Source organism: Diabrotica undecimpunctata, chromosome 1, assembly GCF_040954645.1.
Source record: "Diabrotica undecimpunctata isolate CICGRU chromosome 1, icDiaUnde3, whole genome shotgun sequence".
In the NCBI taxonomy this organism is placed as follows: domain Eukaryota; kingdom Metazoa; phylum Arthropoda; class Insecta; order Coleoptera; family Chrysomelidae; genus Diabrotica; species Diabrotica undecimpunctata.
The window spans coordinates 190,382,920-190,404,164 of NC_092803.1; the positions used below are offsets into that span (position 1 = coordinate 190,382,920).

At 33.2% G+C, this 21,245-nt stretch overlaps 1 protein-coding gene across 1 annotated transcript in view; it reads left to right on the top strand.

Moving 5' to 3' along the window:
- Positions 1-21,245, top strand: part of LOC140436750 (myeloperoxidase-like) — a 37,346-nt gene that overhangs the window by 2,529 nt on the left and 13,572 nt on the right. The window contains exons 2-8 of the mRNA XM_072525822.1: positions 10,621-10,877; positions 10,937-11,063; positions 11,172-11,389; positions 14,815-15,052; positions 15,794-16,061; positions 16,119-16,338; positions 16,496-16,725. Coding sequence (XP_072381923.1) covers positions 10,621-10,877; positions 10,937-11,063; positions 11,172-11,389; positions 14,815-15,052; positions 15,794-16,061; positions 16,119-16,338; positions 16,496-16,725 — 1,558 coding nt within the window. The remainder of the gene's footprint in view (positions 1-10,620; positions 10,878-10,936; positions 11,064-11,171; positions 11,390-14,814; positions 15,053-15,793; positions 16,062-16,118; positions 16,339-16,495; positions 16,726-21,245) is intronic.

The following is a 21,245-nucleotide window of genomic DNA, read 5'->3' on the forward strand; positions in this document are numbered from 1 at the left end:
TTGAAGATCAGATCATAGGTCCCTTTTTCATAGATGGCAATTTGAATGGCAACAATTATTTAGCATTGCTCCAAAATAATGTAGTGCAAACGTTGGCCAACTTGTATCTTGATCCAGAAACCCAAAAGTTCCAGCGAATATGCTATGGCTTCAACAAGATGGAGCACCACCCCACTACCACATCCATGTCCGACAGTACCTTAATCAAATATTTCCCAATCGGTGGATAGAGAGCCGAGGATCAATGGAATGGCCATAATGATCCCCCGATTTGACGCCATTAGACTTTTTCTTATGGGGATATGTGAAAAGTATTTTCTTATGGGGATAAGTTTAGTGAAAAACTAAACCCACTGACTTAGATGACTTACGAAGACGAATAACGCTTGCGATTAGATCGATCACATATGAGGTGTTGAGTAGCGTTAGAAGAAATTTCTATTCACGCTTAAGGTGTTGCCAAGACGTTCGTGGGGAGTATTTTAAACATCTCCTACATTGATATTATTGTTTAGATTTGTATTATTTAGAAGTTTTTGAATATGTTGTAGCTACTTTCGACAAATAGATAATTTTCTTTTCTAAATGTGAATTTTTGCATTTTACTTAATATTTCCGAAACAGTCAAAATAGTAATAGGACATTGTATTAAAAAATGTCTAAAATGATCTGAGGATTCTAAAAATTAATTAATATACAGGGTGTTCTATTTAAAATAAGCAAGTTGGAATTACATCCTGATACACCCCGTATAAAAAGTTTTTATGGAAAACACACAGTGTATAATTCGCAAGTCTCTAACATGAAAAGCCCGCTTCTTTCAAGATGGATATGCTTGTCAATGTTTTACTCTATCAAATACCTTTTTGTAGTCGATAAAACAAATATATACATCACAGTTGACATCTCTCCACCTCTGAATAAGCACTTGTATATAAAAAAAAATAGTGAATAGAGCTTCTCGAGTACCTAACTAAGGTATCGCGGAAATCAAATTGTGCCCATGACACTTGTTCTTCACATTTTTTATATATTCTGTTATGTATCACTTTTAAAAACGTTTTAAGTAAGTTGCTCATTAGGCTAATTATTCTGTAGTCTTAGCATGTTTTTGCATTCAACTTTTTTAGTATAGTTACGAAGGTCGACTTTAACCAGCTTTGGGGAATATTTCCAGTAATATATATTTTGTTAAATATAGTCGTTATCTATTTTATTCCTTGTTCGTCCATAAGTTTCAGGAATTTCGTATAAAATTTGTCAGGCACTACAGTTTTACCATTTTTAGTCTTAAGTCGTTAGTCTTTAGTCAAGTGTCTAGTCTCTCTTCCACACTTAATAATGGATTACCTTGGTTGTCTGCCAAACATACAACTCTTCTAGGCTTTTATAAGCCTGCAGTTTCTTTAACTTTTTTGTGCATATTGAATGAATCGTGTTTCTGTTATAATAACTGTATTTCCGAACATTGTTCTCTCATCTGTGTGTCCTTATTAGAATAGAGCTTAAGTAATCTGAAAGCCACAAATTGAAAATTTGTCTTCGCATTATTCATTCGCATATTTCATTATTATAAAAGAGACCTAGATGAAACCGAGTTTTAATTTAAGGATGTTCTGGAGACCCGTAAGGCACTTTTTGGCTTAAATATCATCATGGCTCATCTTTGGCTTGACAATGCTCTGTGGATCCTGGCCTGCTCTAAGATTAGTCGCCAATCTGTTTGGTTTCTAGCAACGTATTGCCATTTTCTGATCTCTAGTACCCCTAAGTCGGTCTTAACTCTATCCAACCACCTAATTCGCAGTCGACCTTTGTTTCTTCTTCCTATAGGTGTTCCTGTCTTTAGCTTTTTAGCAATCATGTTGCAGGCATTCGTATTTTGTGTCCGGCCCATCTAAGTCTCTGTGTTTCAATGAACCTTACGACATCTGGTCCATAAAAGAGTTGGTATAATTCGAAATTAAATCTTTTGCGCCACTGCCCTTGATCGTTTATAGCACCAAATATTTTGCAGAGTGTCTTACGCTCGAATATTCCCAGAAATCTTTCATTCTTCTGCGTTAGAGTCCATGTTTCCGCCCGTATGTGAGGACCGACCTCAGCAATCTTTAGTATATAATAATTTTAGTTTTTCTTTGGATATTTCTTGAGTGGAATTGTTTTTCGAGTCCATAGTATGACTCGCTAGTGACTACTATCACTTGTTTTAGTGATAGTAGTCACTAGCGAGCCAAGGTATGTAAAGCTGTCAACACGTTCAGAGATATAACTTCCAAATGCCGTTTCGGTTCCTCATTTGCTATAGAATCCACAGTAACCAACATGTAATTGGTTTTGACTTTGTTGATCACTAGACCGACCTGTTTCGCAGCCGTTTCCGATTCTAGGAAATATTGCTCAACATCTCGCTTGCTACGCCCTATTATGTTAATGTCATCAGCGTCTTCTAAAATTTATATTGATCTATTGTAAATAGTACCGCCGTCTCTAATTGTGTGTCTCCGACTGCCTTTTCCAAGGCAATATTAAATAGGAGGCTGTAGCGAAATATTTTGCCTACCACATAGGATATTATTAAAGGGGGTTGAAAATTGGAAACGGAAATTATTGGGTGGAGATAGGGCAAGCAAAACAAAGCGAAACTTATGCGAACGGCGCTCAGGGTTCATTTGGAGAGCTGGAATCGGGGATAAGTGAATGAAACAGGGGGATTAGATTGGGGCAACTACAAAAATAAAACACAAGGGTACTTACATGAATCTCCTGGACAAATGGAACAACAAAACAACAAGAAAGACCCTCTAGCTATTTAAAATGGGACGCCGCTTCGAGGAAACTTACTGCTGGAGGAAAAGGTTCTTCCGTCCTAAAACAGAAACACAAAAGGGGTTATAAACTTTTTTTAAAATCAATAAACAAATTTTTTTAGTGAAGTAAATTAAACATTTATTGTTATCTCACCACAAACAGTTACAAAATATAAATGGCACAAAATACTATATTAATAGTTACAAAGATTTATACCAAAATAACAAAGAAGAAAAACTTATATGTCCTATCCGTTTACAAACTCATGTCTCCTAAATTATTTACAACTTTGCTAGAATACGCTTGCAAAACAATAGATTGGAACGAAAAGGGCATCAATGTAGATGGAAAATTTTGAAATAACCCTAACTTTGCAGCTGATATCGTTCTTATTGCAGACAGCTTTGAAGCTTTGAACAGGCACAGATAATGCTCCAAGAACTCCATACTGCCACAAAAAGAGTTGGTCTTAAAATAAATTTTTCAAAAACACAATTTATTACGAATTTAGTCCACAACAAAAATATCTCAGTAGAAGACAAAGATAATGAGCCAGTTGACTCCTATAAATACTTGGGCTATGAGATCAGAATAAGTCGAGACAATCAAACAATCGAGCTGAAAAGAAGAATAAACCTCGCTTGAGCTGCATTTGGAAAGATGAAGGATATTTTTAGGTCTAAGATTCCAATGTGTCTGAAAAGAAAAGTATTTAATCAGTGTATTTTGCCAGTGATGACCTACGGCGCAGAAACTCTAACACTCACAAGAACAACAGTAAGTAAACTACAAGTTGCGGAAAGGGCAATAGAGAGAATAATGCTAGGGATTTATCTACGTGATAGAATACCCAATGCTACTATACGCAAAAGATCAGGAGTAGCAGACGTTATTGAAAGGATAACAACACTAAAGTGGAACTGGGCAGGTCATGTAGCAAAATCAATTGATGACCGGTAGACAAAAATAATTTTGGAATGGAGACCCCAAATACAAGCTAACAGAAATAGAGGTCGACCCCCAACGAGATAGACAGATGACATAAAAAGAGTGACTACAAATTGGATTCAGATGGTGCAAAATCGGACTAAGTGAAAAAGCATGCGAGAGGCCTATGTTCAGCAGTGGACGTTAGAAGCTAGGTGATGATGATGATACACTTTTATAAATTGAATCTGTTTGGATATGTATACAATAGTAGAAAATTATTTGTTTTATCGTGTGATTATATGTTTGATCTACTCATACAGTCAAAAGAGAACAATAAGGTCACTAAGGTAAAGATCTCTGCAATGTTGCGCTCAAAATATTTTGTCAGTACTGAAGAGATGTTTTAGAATTTGTTAAATACAAAATAGCTGACATCTAAACACGTTTTCGTATAACAATATTATTACAAGTATAGTACCATATTTTCCATTTTTGGATTTGATACTTTTCTAAAAACTATTTCTGCATGGCGAGAATAATATTTTGGTGGGTATGTTATTATTCAAATATAAAGGAATGTTTCGTTCAATTAAGTAGGTAAAACAGACTGAAATAGTTCGTTGTAGCCTAAGCACAATTGCGCACGTATTCACTGCTAATTGAAAAATAATAATTTAGTACTAATTGACAGTCATTAAATAGTTTTAATACAGTGCTTTTTCATTTGCTGCATTTAAAATCAAATTATTTTCCTTTAAAAAAAGCATTATATTTTAGATAAACTACATTATTATTAATTAATATTAAAATATATAAAGCACGAAAAAAATTTCCGTTATTCTTTAAAACATTTCAGAGAATTATTCAATCACCGTGGCTGAAAAATTTAATATGTTTTGTAAACATTTTTAAACTACTGAGTAGTTTGATATAATGTTTTCTACAAGTTCATGTTTTGTTATCAGTTTTTCAGTTCATATATCAATGCGAAAAACTTGTGTGAAAATTATAAAACTGAGTTTTAGGTTTTTTTCTTATTTATTTCCCCGATATCTTTTTTTACTTCTATTAACATTCTAGACCCTTTGTATTCTATTTCAGCTAAGTCTCAGCTTCTTCCTTTCCTTTGTTGATGTTCTTTAAACATTATATTTTAACCTCTTGTAGTGTTTAGTACTGTATGTGAATATAATTAAGATAATATATTGCTCAAAGTCTATTTTTATTTAACTAATAATTTTTGTTCTTATTTTCATAATTGCTTCGACCAATCAGCAAGAAAAATGCTTCTTTTCATCATGTTCCATTTCTTTCGAAAAGCGTTCCCAGTGATAATTTTTTATTTTTCTTACAAATGCATGTGTTTCGTTTTTAATTGTCTTGTAATTATGGTATGCCTCTTGTGTTTTGGTTGACATGTATTTCAGATAGGCTTTTTTCTTTTCTTTACATTTTTCCTTAACTTTTGTACAAACCCATGAAGTTCTTCGCCTTGGGAACGATTTATTTTTATCTATATTTGTTTCACCAAGAACTTCCTTGGTCGAGGCTAAGATCTTCTTCTTCTTCTTCGTCTAGCCATTCACGTCCACATCTGAACATAAGCCTCTTCAAGTCTTCCTTTCCATTGTTTTTTATTGTACGCTACTTGTAGCCAATTTTTCCCGGCAGTCCTTTTCAGATCATCTGTCCATCTCATAGGAGATCTGCCTCTGGGTCTTTTGTGTTGGTATGGTCTCTAGGTTAAAATTGATCTGTGCCATTTGTTTAGATCGCTCCTAGCTACATGTCCAGCGAATTCCCATTTCAACTTTAATGATTTTTGTACCACATCGGTGACTTTGGTTTTCTGTCTTATCCATGTGTTTGTTTTCTTGTCCTTAAGTGATATACCTAGCATTGCTCTTTCCATCGCGTGTTGAGTGACTCTAAGTATATTCATATTCTTTTTTGTAATTGTCCATGTTTGTGCCGCATAAGTTAATATCGGAATAATGCATGCATCAAAAACTTTAGATCCAAGATGTAATTGAATTTGTTGATTTCTGGGTATATAGTTCAGTTTACCGAATGCTGCCCAAGCTAACTTTCTTCTTCTTTTTATTTCTTCAGTTTGAATTTCCCTATTTAGTATTATTTTTTGTCCTAAGTATATATATTCTTCAACTTTTTCTATAACTTTATCGTTTATTATTGTCACGGTGTCTTCGGAGTGCATGACTTTTGTTTTGTTTAAATTCATTTTCAGTCCTATTTTAGAAGATTCGGTATGTAGTTCTAAAAGCATAGTTTGCATTTCTTGTAGGTCAGTAGCTATCAGGATTATGTCATCTGCAAATCGTAGATTACTGAGGTAGCGGCCATTGATGTTTATTCCCTTATATTTCCAATTTAGGTTTTTAAAAACGTCCTCCAAAACTAAGGTGAACAGTTTGGGTGATAAAGTATCTCCCTGTTTGACTCCCCTGTTTAATGGTACAGGGTTCGTGTGTTCATTTTCATTTAGGTAGTATGTAGCTGTAGCTTGGTTCATAGTTTCTTTTATTAAGTTAATATATCTGCTGTCTATTCTACAATTTTGCATTGCGTTTATTACGGCCGTGTGTTCTATGGTATCGAAAGCTTTTTCGTATTCTACAAATGCTAGGAAAACTGCAAACTTGTATTCGTTACATTTTTCTATTAATAATATTTTTGTGGTTAACAGGTGATCGGAAGTTGAATAGCCTTTTCTAAAACCTGCCTGTTCATATGGTTGGTATTCGTCTAATTTCTTTGTTAGTCGAGTAGTTATGACTTTGGTGAGTATTTTAAACAGGTATGACAGTAGGCTGATGGGTCTGTAGTTTTCCAATTTTCGACTATCACCTTTCTTGTATAATAAGATTACTTTAGAGTTGTTCCAGCTCTTAGGGACTTTGCCCTGATGTAAACAACTGTCCACAAGCTTAGTTACAATTGCAATTAGTTCCTTACCTCCTTCTAATATCATATCTGTGTTAATACTATCTTCTCCTGCAGCTTTATTTCTCTTCATGTTTTCCAATGCTGTAGTTACCTCTGAAATTGTTACTTTTGGCATTATTTCTGATCCAACATTTTTTATTAATTTCCGTGCTGGTCTCATCTCATCATCTTGTTGATATGTTCTGTGTAAAATTCTTCTATTCGTGTCAGTATGTTTTCTCTAGTTGTGATTTCATTTTCGTCTTTTCCCATTAATGATATCATCTGACGTCGTCCTAGTGTCGGTCTGAGGCATTTCATACTCTTATTTTTTTCAATAGTTGTTAGATAGAATGTAGTCTATCATAGATCTTTGTCCTCTACTGTTTTTAAAAGTGTATATGTATTGTTCTTTGTGAGGGAAAAATGTATTTATTATTAATACGCGTTTATGTTGCAGAGGTCCGTCAGAAGGTCTCCGTTTTCATTTCTGATATCTCGTTTTTATTTTCGTTCTATATGATTAAAAACAAAACTCAAAATTTTGACCCACCGTCCCCTCCCCAAACCACCTACCCACAAAAACATCATCTTTTGTTTTTATTTTTTTTCGGGTAAGCTGCAACAAATTTCAAAATTTTAAAAAATTTACAAGCATATTTGAGACTTTTATAAAACTTTTGCATTCTTTATAGACTCGTAGATTGAGTATACATAACCTAAAAATCATGTTTTTACAATCTTTTCAAAGGTTTTTGCGAGTTTTTGCGGGGTTAGGCATGTTTTTTGACATCGATAAAAAGAAATATTTTCAGGCCTCAAAAATACAAATACAACCCTCTTTTATGCAAAAAACCAGATTTTCAAGGGGGGGTTTTTACTGAATTTACCCAACTTTTTTTACAGTAAAATCCTAAAAAGACGCTTGGTGAACCTTGAAAAACTAGGTTTTTCGCATGTTTCAAGATATTTCTAGCTTCTCTGAATATGGAAAATACATCGTTTCGTGTTATTTTATATCAATATTAAAAACATGCTGATTAATGATAGAGTAGAAGGTGCTACCTTTATGCGCAACAGATAAGTAGAGGAGTGAGACAGGGCTGTGCACTTTTACCATTACTATTTAATATATATTCCAAAGAGTTATTTACGCAAGCACTTGAAAACTGTACAGAAGGGATCAAGATAAATGGTGAAAATATAAATAACATCCATTATGCTGACGATACGGTCATTATCGCTGAAAGTGAGACAGACCTGCAGACGTTACTAAATACAATTTGTGATACTGGAGAACAGTTTGATTTAACAATAAACACAAAGAAAACAAAAACCATGGTTATCAGTAAGAGGAGCAAAGTCATTACAAGGATCCAGATAAAAAATGAAGATATTAAGCAAGTGGACAAAATGAAATACTTAGGAGTCTGGATTACGGAAGATCTGAATCCGAAATCAGAAATTCGCTTCAAGAATAGAGCAATCAAGAGCAGCCTTTTTGAAAATGAGGAAATTTCTGAGTAACCAAAGAATCAATCTGAAAATCCGATATCGGATGGTAAAATGTTATATCCACTATATTCTTCTTTATGGTATCGAAGCATGGACTGTTAATGTTGACTTAATGAGAAAACTGGAAGCTTTTGTGATGTGGCCTTTTAGGAAAATTTTGAAGACACCATGGACCGATCATATTACGAATGAAATGGTGTTGCACAGAATGGGAAGAGACAGAGAATTTTTGACCACCATTAAAAGGCGAACATTGAGGCATTCAAGATGTGGTGTTACAGGAAAATGTGGAAAATACCATGGACAGAAAGAGTAACAAATCAAGATGTTCTGCTGAAGATGGGGAAGGAATGCGAAGTCATAAAAACCATACAAACGAAAAAACTGGAATATCTGGGCCACATAATGAGAGGAGAAAAGTACTCTCTGCTTAGACTCATAATAAAAGGAAAAATCTCGGGAAAGAGATATGTGAGACGTAGGAGGATTTCCTGGTTGCGAAATTTTAGGGAGTGGTATGGGTGCAGTTCAATACAGTTGTTCAGAGCTGCAGCCAACAAAATAAAGATTGCTGTGATGGTAGCCAACCTCCGATAGGAGATGGTACTGCAAGAAGAAGAAGAAAAGGCGAAAGACAGTATAACAGTATATTTGGGGCACATACTTAGAAGTGATAAGTACGAGTTTTTGAAGCTGATTAAAAAGGGTAAAATTGAAGGAAAAAGGGGTCCTGGTAGACGACAAATATCCTGGCTGAAAAACAGAAGAGCCTTTTTTCTGCTTAAGAAAAGCAGGAGATAGGAACGAATTTGCAATGGTTATAGCCAACCTTCATTAGTGGAGACGGCACTAGAAGAAGAAGAAGAAGTAGAAAGGGAAAAGGTAGAAAGAGTTAGATAAATCCAATAGAGATCCCCCGAATAACTCTTAAAAGCTTCGTTTTTTGCATAATCGCTGATAGTTTTAACTTGCATTTTTGAGTCGGGAAAATATTATTTTTCATATATTGTTTAATATAAATTGAAGACGCATTGTTAAAGTTGTATCTTTCTCAAAAAACATGATTAACCCACGCAAAAACTGGCAAAAACCCTTAAAAACGTTGAAAAATCATGTTTTTGGGGGTTTAAAGGGGTTTGCCCAATTTTTAAATGTTTCAAAGGTCTCAGTTACTTCAAATTATATATAACATATAAATAAAACCTTGATTTGATCTATTTTGAAGTCTATATAATGCAGAAAATTCCCAAAAACCCCTAAAACCAGTTTTTCGGGTTTTTAACAGGGGCGTACCTTGGGAAAAAATCTGAAAAGAATCACAAATATATTTTCACAAATCTACATTCCACCTACGGATCTATTCGCTCCGTGCGTAACCATTGTAGGGGTACCTTGAAACAATGCCAGACTGCGTAGCGGCGAAATATGACAAAATTGGACCTATCTTTTTACGCATAAATTTTGTCAAAAATGGGTGCAAATAGATTTTGCGTATTTAATTCTGTAATAATAGCAAAAATAGTGAGTGTAGTTTATATAGATTTCCAAAGATTACATATAAATTAGAGAAAAGAAAAAGATGGATTCGTACTATTAATATGAAAAAGTGCAAAATCTCATTTTTATGCAACTGAAATAGGAAAAAATTAAATAATATAATATAATAAATAACCTTTAAAGATATTTCAGGCTTCAAGCTAACCGCAGCCTGCCTAATGACTTTAGCTTTTATGTGATAACTTTTACTATTATTGTTTTTAATTAAATGCTCTCCCATACGACAACCGTGATTTGCCAGTACTAGATTTTTCCCTTTCTTTTTCGTTTGGGGTTGAAAAGACAAATTATGATGAATTTTTAGAAACCCAGTTCTTAATACTACATCCATTTTGTTCATAAACTGGAAAAATATAATTAAAAAACTAAATAATAATTGTCAATTTTTTATGTATTTAACATATGTTTAACCTCAAATTGGGAGGTCCAAAACTGTCAGATGAAGGCGGTAGGTGTCGCGTCAGTCACGCACGGAGCGAATAAAAAATAGAAAATCTTTGAAAAAGCCTAAACTATGCGTGGGAATTTTTTGAAACTTTTAAATTGATTGCAATGTACCGAAATACGGCAGAAAAACTATAAAAAAACTATAAAAAACATAAAAAAAATAACATATATTTTTTTTGTAATGGGGGCCATCCCGTATATTAATAAATAAATAAATATATTGTGTGTATAATTTATATTTTCTTGATATATTTTTCCCTTGTTCTGCCTTTTGTCTTTCCCTTTTAATGATTTTTACTATATTTTCTCATGACTTTTTAAGAATATTTTTATTCGCACTTTTAATAAATTATGGTTTTCAAAAAATACTAAAATAAATTACAAAAACATAAAATGTCTGCTTCATGTACACAGGCCTTCAAGCAGGATATTATTTCTATATCATATTCTGTTGATCCAATCCATTATTGTAACATCAGCAATAAAGCTGTATATAGCCAATAACACCAAAATATACAGAGAACATCAAAGAGTATTTGAAGACCAAAAAAGTCGAAATTTATTTGAAAAGAACACTCTTGAACATCAAAATGTCGACGAAGCTGTCAAATATGGTTTAGATTCTGTAGAAAATTTATTGACCATAAAGGAGCCACTTTGGTTTAAACTGGGTAAGTTTGGCTTTTGGTTGATAAGTAAATCATTTTTATAGGCTTATAATTCTCTGTAGGTTTATTTTTGAACAAACATCATCCTGCTAGTAAAGTTGCTGAATTTGGAAAACCTAATAAGAGAGCTCAAAAGTTATCTAACTTTGGAATGGCGTCACTTGAGGCCACAAGAAAAATTATAGAATCGTAAGTTTTTTGTAGTATTATTTTTAGTTTCTTTTTAATATGTTTCATTCATTTCTACATTATGTTTAGGGATACTAATGGAGTGCAAAAATTAATGATTGTTCTTAGCTTTCCAGAAAATGTAAGTCGCCAAATAAGCGACTCACCCATATCTTTAAAATCTAAAATTCTTGAAGAAGATTGTCCTTTGAGAGTAAAGCCGAGATGTCCATTGTCATCTAAGAGGTACAGAACTTTTGATGGTACGTGTAATAACTTGGAGAATCCATGGCGTGGTGCGTCTCTTCTTCCCATGCAAAGATTTCTACCTCCAGTTTATGAAGATGGTAAGTCATTTTTGGAAATATACAGTAAACACTGCATTTACAATTTTCCTTCTACCATAGAGCTATATTGAGCATGAGTCAGTAAATATACAACTTAATAAAACTTTTCTTAAGATTTATGGAAAATTTTCCGAATAAATTGAAGAAATTAGAGAAATTAAACTATCAAAGATGATAGAATTTATGCAAAGTACCCAACAAGTATAATAATTTTGCCCTGTAAAAAAACTTCAATATTTACCTTTTGCGGATGACTCAACAATAATTTTTTTTAAACAAATACCTTTTATTGCTTTTACGCAATTACTATCTAATCATTCAGAAAAATGAGCAATTTACTATTGTTCTGAAGCTATTTTTTTGAGGAATTTGTTATTTTACTATCTGTAATCAAGGTTAACCACAATTTCATTTGAAAATATGTTTATTTTGACTGTACTCTACTCCATCGGGACTTTCCCACTTTCGATACCTATTATGGAAATCATTGAAACAGTACAGAGATTCCCATTGAGCCTAGTACGCCTTTATAGTTCCACTATGTGTAATTACTTTCTGCCAAATATTTAATACCTTATTTTTAAATCATTCTCGTATGACTATCAAGCCATTATTCTTCTTTTGACTCTTTTTAACGTTTTTCAGGGAAGTCTGCTCATTATCGTCTTCCTGTTTAACTGTGATCATCAATATTTCTTCGGTTAAATTCTCTTTTTTTTTTAGTCTTTTACAGTACTGGCATTGTCGTTGTCGACAGGGTCGTCTAGAAAGAATATCGGCATTGTTGTTGTTCTATTTTATTTTCTAAATCGGTTTATATATCGTTCTGCTGTTCTTCTAATTTGCCTATCACCATCAGTTAGCGCTACAGCCCTTCGTGAGCCAATACATTCTTCCGTCGTCTGTCGAGTATATGTCTTCTCCATCCCCTTACGCTAATCTCTTTTGAATCGTCCAGATATTTAAGTTAGGGTCTTACTTCTTCTTCTTCTGAGTGGCCTCTATAGCATGGTTATTTTAGCAGAATCACTCTCATCCATCCTTATAACGTGGCACACCCATCTTAACCGGTTTATTTTGATGGTTTTTACGATATCTGTATCACTAAAAAGTCTATAGTTATATATATATATATATATATATATATATATATATATATATATATATATATATATATATATATATATATATATATATATATATATGATATGTATGTATATCTATATCTATTGCAAGACGAGCATTTATAAAATTTAGATCTATTCTGAGCAATTCTCAGCTGAACTTACAGCTGAGAGTTCCTAAGAGATAAGTTCCTAAAATTTTATGTGTATCCTGTATTACTGTATGGATGTGAAACCTGGATTATGAAGGTTAACATGATGAACAAATTAGAAGTCTTCGAGATGTGGTTATATCATAGAATGCTCAGAATATCATGGGTTGAACACATTTCAAACAGAGAAGTCTTGAACAGAATAGGTCAAGGTGAAGGCGATTTAATAAAGATGATAAAAAAGAGAATGCTTGAATATCTGGGGCATATAATGAGAGAAAGTAGATACAGGATAATGCAGTTGATACTCAACGGAAAGATCGACGGAAAAAGAGAAATTGGTAGGAAGAAATACTAATGGCTCCGAAACCTTCGTTGATGGACTGGCTTATCAGCAGATGAATTATTACATGTCGCGCAAGATCTAGAACTATATCGGCAAATCGTCATGGAAGCTACCCATGCCTAAAACTTGGGCACAGAAATCAAAGAAGAAGAAGATATATCTATACATCATCCACTATTTCAGAGTATATACGATATCTACCAATCTCTTCATGCTTGAGAAACAAAAATCTCACTTATCTGGCTTTCGTCGCACACTGGCCTTGTCGCACATTCTTTTTCTTATTTCTTTGGATGTGTCGTTTTTGCAGTCTACCAGTGACCCTCTAATTTATTGCAGTTATTTTGTTGCATTATTAATATAGACGGTATATATATTTACTTTTATGGATGTTAACCAGAAGTCCGATGTTTTCTGCGGCGTTTTAGATACGTGTGAAAGATTCAACTGCTTCATTTTGTGTTCTTTTAATGATCACGACATTATCAGCATACGTCATTATTTAAATATATAAGTCATTATTATAAATGTAATGTAGTCCATGTCGTACTCCGTCGTTTTTTGTGATGGATATTATGTGATCAATGGTAGATCTTCAAAAAGCCTCTTTGGTAGGATCCTATTATATTGTCAGTATACTGTAGATAGGATTCTATTATATTGTCAGTATTTACAGAGCCGGTCGTTCGTTAAGTATCAGGGACAAAATTTTGTATGCCGTATTAAGAAGGAAAATCTCTTAAGTTGGAACAGTCAAACACGTTTCCTTTTTTTGTGTGCAGGGCATAGAATTCCAGTAATTCAATCTTCTGGTAAAGCGCGTTCTATCCATACGTTTATTAATGGTTTGTGAAAGAGGGTTACAAATGTTTGACCGCCACATTGAAATATTTCTGCCGGTAGGTTATCTACTTCAGGTGACTTGTTTCTGGCTAGAGACTGAATTGTTTTATTCAGTTCTTCCAAAGTTGGCTGCTCAGCTTCCTCAGTTCTAGTTCTATATTATCTCTACCTTCAGCTCTACTTTCTCCATTAAAACATACTAAAGTGTTCTTGACACCTTTTCGGTACTTCTACTCTGTCGTTCAAAAGAATTCAATTATGTGCTTTAACTTGGTTCGCCTGTGGCTTGAAAATCTTTTTTTTTGTGTTAACTTGTTTGTAAAATTTTCTGTGTTCGTGTTTTCTATTTAATTTTTCCATTTCTTCGAGGCCTTTTTTGATTTACTGCCGATTTTTATGTTTGTGCTTTTGTTTTCCTTTCTTCTCATTACTCGATATTCTTTAACAATGCTCCTACTTCCTCTGTTGATCATTTTCAGATACGCAGCATTCTTCTTTTTAGTTACTCGTGTACATTCCTAATCAAACCAGTTGTTTCGTTTTGGATAACTGACCCAATACTTTATCTCCAATTTGTCTATTCTACTATTAATTTGACTTACCTCTAACTTAAAATTTTCGTGAATTTAAGATAAACTGTTTATGATTTTCACCCCTACTTTTTTATGCCTTTCCTTTTTCTCTTCCTCTTCTTGTCTATGCCCCTTTCCTTTTTCTTCCTCTTCATGTCTACGCTTCTCTGGTATTACCCTTGATAGAAAGTTAAAATGGAACTCCCACTTAGATGGTAGAGCTAAAAGATTGATTTTTAATACTGTGTTTTTCGTTAAGGGACTTTTTGTATATGGAACTGTATATCTTACATAACTGTCGTAATGGTATTATTGCTACCAAAACCGACATAAACATACTATTAAAACAAACTTTAAAACTGCGTACAACCAAATTTTCATTTTAAAGGTATTCAGAGTATTAGGCGATCTATATTGGGCACAAGACTTCCTTCAGCTAGAGAAATAAGTACTAAAATACACAAAGACAAGGATCAGGAACTGAATATTATCACTTTAATGTTCATGCAGTGGGGTCAGTTTATTGACCATGACATTACCTCAGTTGTCAAATCCAGAGGTTTTAATGGTTCAGTACCGCGCTGTTGTGAAAAAACGGGAAAGAAGGTTTTATCAGAATCGCGATAGTACGCGAGTCCTGGCCCACACCTGACCACATAAGAGAGATGTCTCCTGGTGACTTGTCCACCTTCCTAGAAATGGCAGGATGGACAATGAGCTAAGGGTGACAACTCCCTGGGAGGGTGCACAATGGGTCAATTGTGGCCTAAGCGCTATGGAACTTAACTCGCCCTTCCTACTCTACAGATACAGATACAGATGTCTACGTCCCTTCTTTACCTCTTTCTTCTCTTGCCTACAATTTTCTTCTTCTTCTTTCTCTTCCTCTAAAATTTTTAAAAACCATGCGGTGGTTCCGAACGCATCCATTTCTTTATAAAATTCAGTAGATCTTGTATTAATCATTTAAAATTACTTAATACATTTTGTATCCCACCGCTGTCGCCAATGTTACTCAGCAAAACAGCAAACAGTATTACAATACTTAATGACAATTTTAACTGAATGATAGAACTATTCAAAAACTCAAAGACTACCGGTATTCCAACTATCAACTTGCTATGTTTATATTCATTCATTCAATAATCATTCATTTTATATTCATTTATATTCATTCTGACGTTTCAGACTTTATGAGACATAATTTCGGGATATATCTATGACATCTAGAACATTCTTGATTTTTAATACTGTGTTTTTCGTTAAGGGACTTTTTGTATATGGAACTGTATATCTTACATAACTGTCGTAATGGTATTATTGCTACCAAAACCGACATAAACATACTATTAAAACAAACTTTAAAACTGCGTACAACCAAATTTTCATTTTAAAGGTATTCAGAGTATTAGGCGATCTATATTGGGCACAAGACTTCCTTCAGCTAGAGAAATAAGTACTAAAATACACAAAGACAAGGATCAGGAACTGAATATTATCACTTTAATGTTCATGCAGTGGGGTCAGTTTATTGACCATGACATTACCTCAGTTGTCAAATCCAGAGGTTTTAATGGTTCAGTACCGCGCTGTTGTGAAAAAACGGGAAAGAAGGTTTTATCAGAAGCACTACTAGTAAGTAGATTTTCTATAAACGATAAATAGTTCAGAAGTTTTTATTTATATTTTTAGCATCCCTCTTGTCTTCCTATTGAAGTACCTGAAGATGATTGGTTCCTTAGTAAATTTAAGATAGGATGCATGGAATTTTTAAGAAGTGCTCCGTCGACAAGAATCAACTGTGATTTGGGATGGAGAGAACAAATCAATCAAGCAACTTCATTTATTGACGCTTCCATGATATATGGAAATGATTTGAAGAGAGCTGACTCGATAAGAACCTTTAGACAGGGTAAGAAATTAGTTTATTCTACTCTCACTTTTATTCAAATCTTAGGATCATGATAAACTTTCAACCAGTTTTATACTTTTCTATATTTTATATAAATTTTGTTATATTACTTTAATGAGCTATTGGGTATGCTAATTATATACCATGTTAACTACAGGTAAAATTTTCTACGGTAGACCTCTTAGTGATAGACCCCTTCAACCTCCAGATCCACCAGGAGGTGAGCTATGCAACGCAGGAGCCTTGACAACAGACTGCTTTCAGCCAGGAGATGGTAGAGTTACGGAACAGCCTGGACTTACTGCTGTACATACGGTTTGGATTCGGTACCATAATCAAGTAGCTGCTGTGCTATCGAGACTTAATACGCATTGGAGTGACGAAAAAGTAAATAGTTGCATAGGTTTTCTAACATTTTTCGTCGTTTTAAATTTATAATTAAAAATAACACATTTTTTTTTTCTTTTTAATTTATTTATTTATATCGTATCAAAATAAGACCCGCAAATAGCGTATTTATTAATATAATATCTAATCAAAAATTATAAAAAACATAAACTTAAAGCAGAATAAATTTGTTCAACGTTGTTGCTTTTAGAGTCCATGACTCGCAACTATAAAATAGTTAAAGACTTAGATTACATGACAGATTTTTATTACACAGAGCTGAGTTTCATGTAATAAATGCCTTACGTGGTATTGTAATTCGTGTTATTATCTTATCAGACTCATTCTACTTTCTCTCCATTTATCCAAATTTGGTATTGAGCTATATTTATTTTGCCAACTGTAATTCACTTTGATTTATTACATTAATCAAATGTTTAACAGTGTGTGTTTGTTTAACAAGTTCTTCTATACTTTCTGGGAGAATGGCTGTATCATCAGCATATCTGATACTATAATTTGGTTATTCATCAATTTTTATTCCTTCTGGTGTGCCCTTTGGTTCCTGCAACAGATATAATAAAGATAGTTTTCAAATTTAATGAAAAATATACTTTATTGATTGCCAATTTAGAATAAAATAGAAATATGCTTTATTATCACTGAAAATTGTACAATTTTATGGACAAAGCTTACAAAAAGTCAAAAAAAAACTAAAAATAAAACTAAAAATTTACTAAAATTACATGAATCGTCAATATCACAGAATCACAAAATAAAAGATAATAAAGTATACAATCCATTGAAAAATTTAACGAAATTGCAAATTGCATAATAAATCCTTACGAACTAGTTTACGAATAAGTTTAAGTTGATGCATGTGATATCCAAATATATATAAAAATACTTTAGTTGCTTTTACCTAAACGTACTGTAATTTCTTAGTTATTCGTTAAGAAACTCTTCTACCGAAAAATATGGTCTTTCAGATATATAGGCCTTTGTCAATTTACTGAACTTAACTCAGTGGTTTTTTAAATTTCTTTACTAACTCAGTGGACGGGATCGGTAAATACACATGAAAGCTTCAATTTCTGGTGGAGTAGTCATGATTAGGTCTTGCTAGAAAAACATGTAAGTGTTTACGAATTAAGCAAACAGTTTCTAGAATATGTAAAGAGGGAAGAGTTAAAATCCCGTGATTTTTTAAGTAGCTTCTCCAATGTGTTATTCTACTGAGGACAAAAAGATACCGTATTGCTCTTTTTGTAATTTAAAAATAACATCTGATTGGGCAGCTGTACTAGAACTCCAAAAAGGAAGGCCATATCGAATATGAGGCTCGAACAAAGAAAAATATGTTATCTTGGAAGATGCTAAATTGATTTCCTTCGAAACAGATATTATTGCATAGCAGGCTGAGGCTAGTTTCTTACTTAACAAATCGATATGAAGGGACCATTTAAGGTAACTGTCTATAAAAATACCAAGAAAAGCAAGGGTTGAAGAGCTCCTTTATAGGATAATGTTACTGTCTTACCCACGTTAAAAGAGAGTAAATTAGAGTTAGATCAGGTTTTTATTTGAAGTAGATCAGAAGTTATAATTGCATGAAGAGTTACAATATTAGAGTTCCTCCAGGTAACACTAGTATCATCAGCAAAAAGAAAAAATTTTGCATCAATTTTTAAGTTAGTGATGTCATTTATAAAGATAAGAAAAAGTAGAGGACCCAGTACTGAACCTTGTGGTACTCCACATACAATGCCTTTGTGACTAGAGTCAGTATCATTTGCTCTAACTAGTTGTTTCCTATTCCTCAAGTAAGATTGAAACCAATTCAAAGAAATACCTCGAATTCCAAAGAAATTTAGTTTTTTTTTATCAAAATGTCGTAATTTACACAATTAAATCAAATCAAATCAAAAGCTTTGGCATAGTCATAAAAAACAGTGGCAGTATAAAGATTATTGTTTAGTGCTTGATAGACCTCATATAGTACAGAAAACATAGCATCGCTGGTATATTTATTAGATAAAAAGCCGAACTGATTTTGTGATAAAATGTTGTTTTCAACGAGAAGGGACATAAATCGGGCTTTTATAAGTCTCTCAATAATTTTGAATAGGACCGGTAGTAAGGCAATAGGCCTATAGTTGCAGATATTAGATTTTTCACCACCCTTATAAAGAGGAATAATAATCGCTGTCTTTAGGCACTCTAGAAATATAGTAGTCATACCACTAGTCATACCAATAGTCATCATATCAATAGTCATACCTACTAATTTGTATAAGAATTAAATGGCTTCATCTAAATTGATAGAAGAAACTCGACAGAATTACAATAATCCCATGAATTCCGTCTGATACCAGAAGAAATATTAAAATAGCTTTCACAAGAAACCGTAGTAAAAATTTATTATATTAAATACATCATTCAGACTTGAGTCATAATGATAGTAAATCCACGTAAACCGCAGAATAAAGTTTCATCATACAGACCTATGCCTTGCCTATAATATCGAAACTATTTGAAAAGCTATTGCTAAAAAGATTAAAACTAATAACAGACGAAAGGAATCTCATATCACTTTTGGTTTTAGGGAAAATTATTCGACCTTGGATCAAATACCTACATCGAATAACTAAATTAATAGAAAACCAATGGAGGAATGCATTGTGCTGCTCAAGATTCGGTAGAGTATGGCACAAGGGTCCCATTCACATATGAAGAAAATTACTACCAAAACAATTCTCTCAATTATTGGAATCTTACATTTTAAACAGAGTCTTCAAAGTCAAGCAGAAGGAGGCCTATTCTGGCCGGAATGAAATCAAAGCGGAGTACCGCAAAGTAGTGTACAGGGACCGTTACTCTACCTATTATACTCTAATGATATTCCAAACCTTGAAGAAGATAGGTACTTTCACGACCAAACTATCATATCAGCTGGACAAGACTATGAAGAAGCTGCAAAAAACTGCAGATCTCAGGGAATAAAATAAATCATTGGGCAAAAAAATGTAGAATTAAAATTAAAGGTACAAAATCAGTGCATGTCAATTTCACCTATAAAAGAGAGCGATATCAGCATACTCGAATATTCAGGTCCCTGTTGCAGATTCTGCAAAATAACTGAGATTTCATTTGAATAAGACACTGCGTTGAAAAGAACAAGAAGAAATCAACATAAAATTTAAAAAGATGAACTGGATGTTTGGAAGAAATTCTAAACTATCAATTGATAACAAAATACTGATTTACAAACACATACTAATATCAGTATAAACATACAGTAAAAACAACATTGAAGTAATACAGAAGTTTCAGAATAGGGTACTAAGGAGCAGCACTGATACTCTATGGAGCATCAAAACTGAAGATGGACGCATGAAGATTGATACAATTGAACAAATAATTGCCAAATATGCTAGCAGACATAAACAACGTCTAATTTAACATGTAAATAGATATGTAAAGAATCCTATAGTCCATTTCCATCATATTGATAGCACATTATGTATGCAAATCCCTAAACTGTTGATACGGGTGACTCAATGAAAAATAGATATTTGTCAACAAGTTTACAGAAGTATATAGGAAAACAATTTTAAATTGAGTATGACCACCAGGTATAAAGGTTGAAGCAGAATAAAATACAATAGTTTTGAGGGTTACTAATCCCTAAATAAAGTTGCCAGTGTCGGAGTGATGGAAATTAACAGGTACTAATGAATTTGCAAGAAATTTAAGATGTTTATTTTATTGGTTATATATAAAATAATTTGTGGCCGTAACAGGGGCCGATTTGTAAAAAAATGAATATTATTTTAATCAAATTCCATTTCAGATTCACTGCTTTCTTCAGAATCTAAGGAATCTTCAACTCCAATGTTAATTATTACCGGTTGCAGCATTGCATCAGTCATATTATCCAAATTCCACATTTTATTTTCTTCCTTGTGAGCATGACTAACAGCATTTTTCCAATTTTCTGGAGTTACCTTTGATAAGGAATGTTCTAATTTTTGTTGTAAGTCTTCTAATTTAAAAGTTTTGTTGTTGCGTCTGACTTCACCCTTTACTTGAGACCATATATTTTCTATCGGATTCAGATTACAGTGATATGGGGGTAAACGTAAAATAATTACATCACGGTTTAATGCCATTTCATCAATTATATATTTTTTATAAGTTGCTTTATGTTGCCTTACAATAGGTAATAATTCGTTTTTTGTCGAATTCTCCTTGTACTCAATTGCGTGTTTATCCAACCATTCGATTATCTCTCCTTTTTTCCATGCCGTTGTTGGCAATTTTTCTGCTAGTCTTGAATGGTAACTAGCATTATCCATGACTATGACAGAATTTTTTGAAATTCAATCCAACATTTGCTCAAAATATTCTTCAAAAACGTCAGCAGTCATTTCCTCGTGGTAATCTTTGGTTGATTTTGAGGCAAAACTTAATAATCCACCATTGACAAAACCGTATTCGTTTCCAATATGGGTTATTAT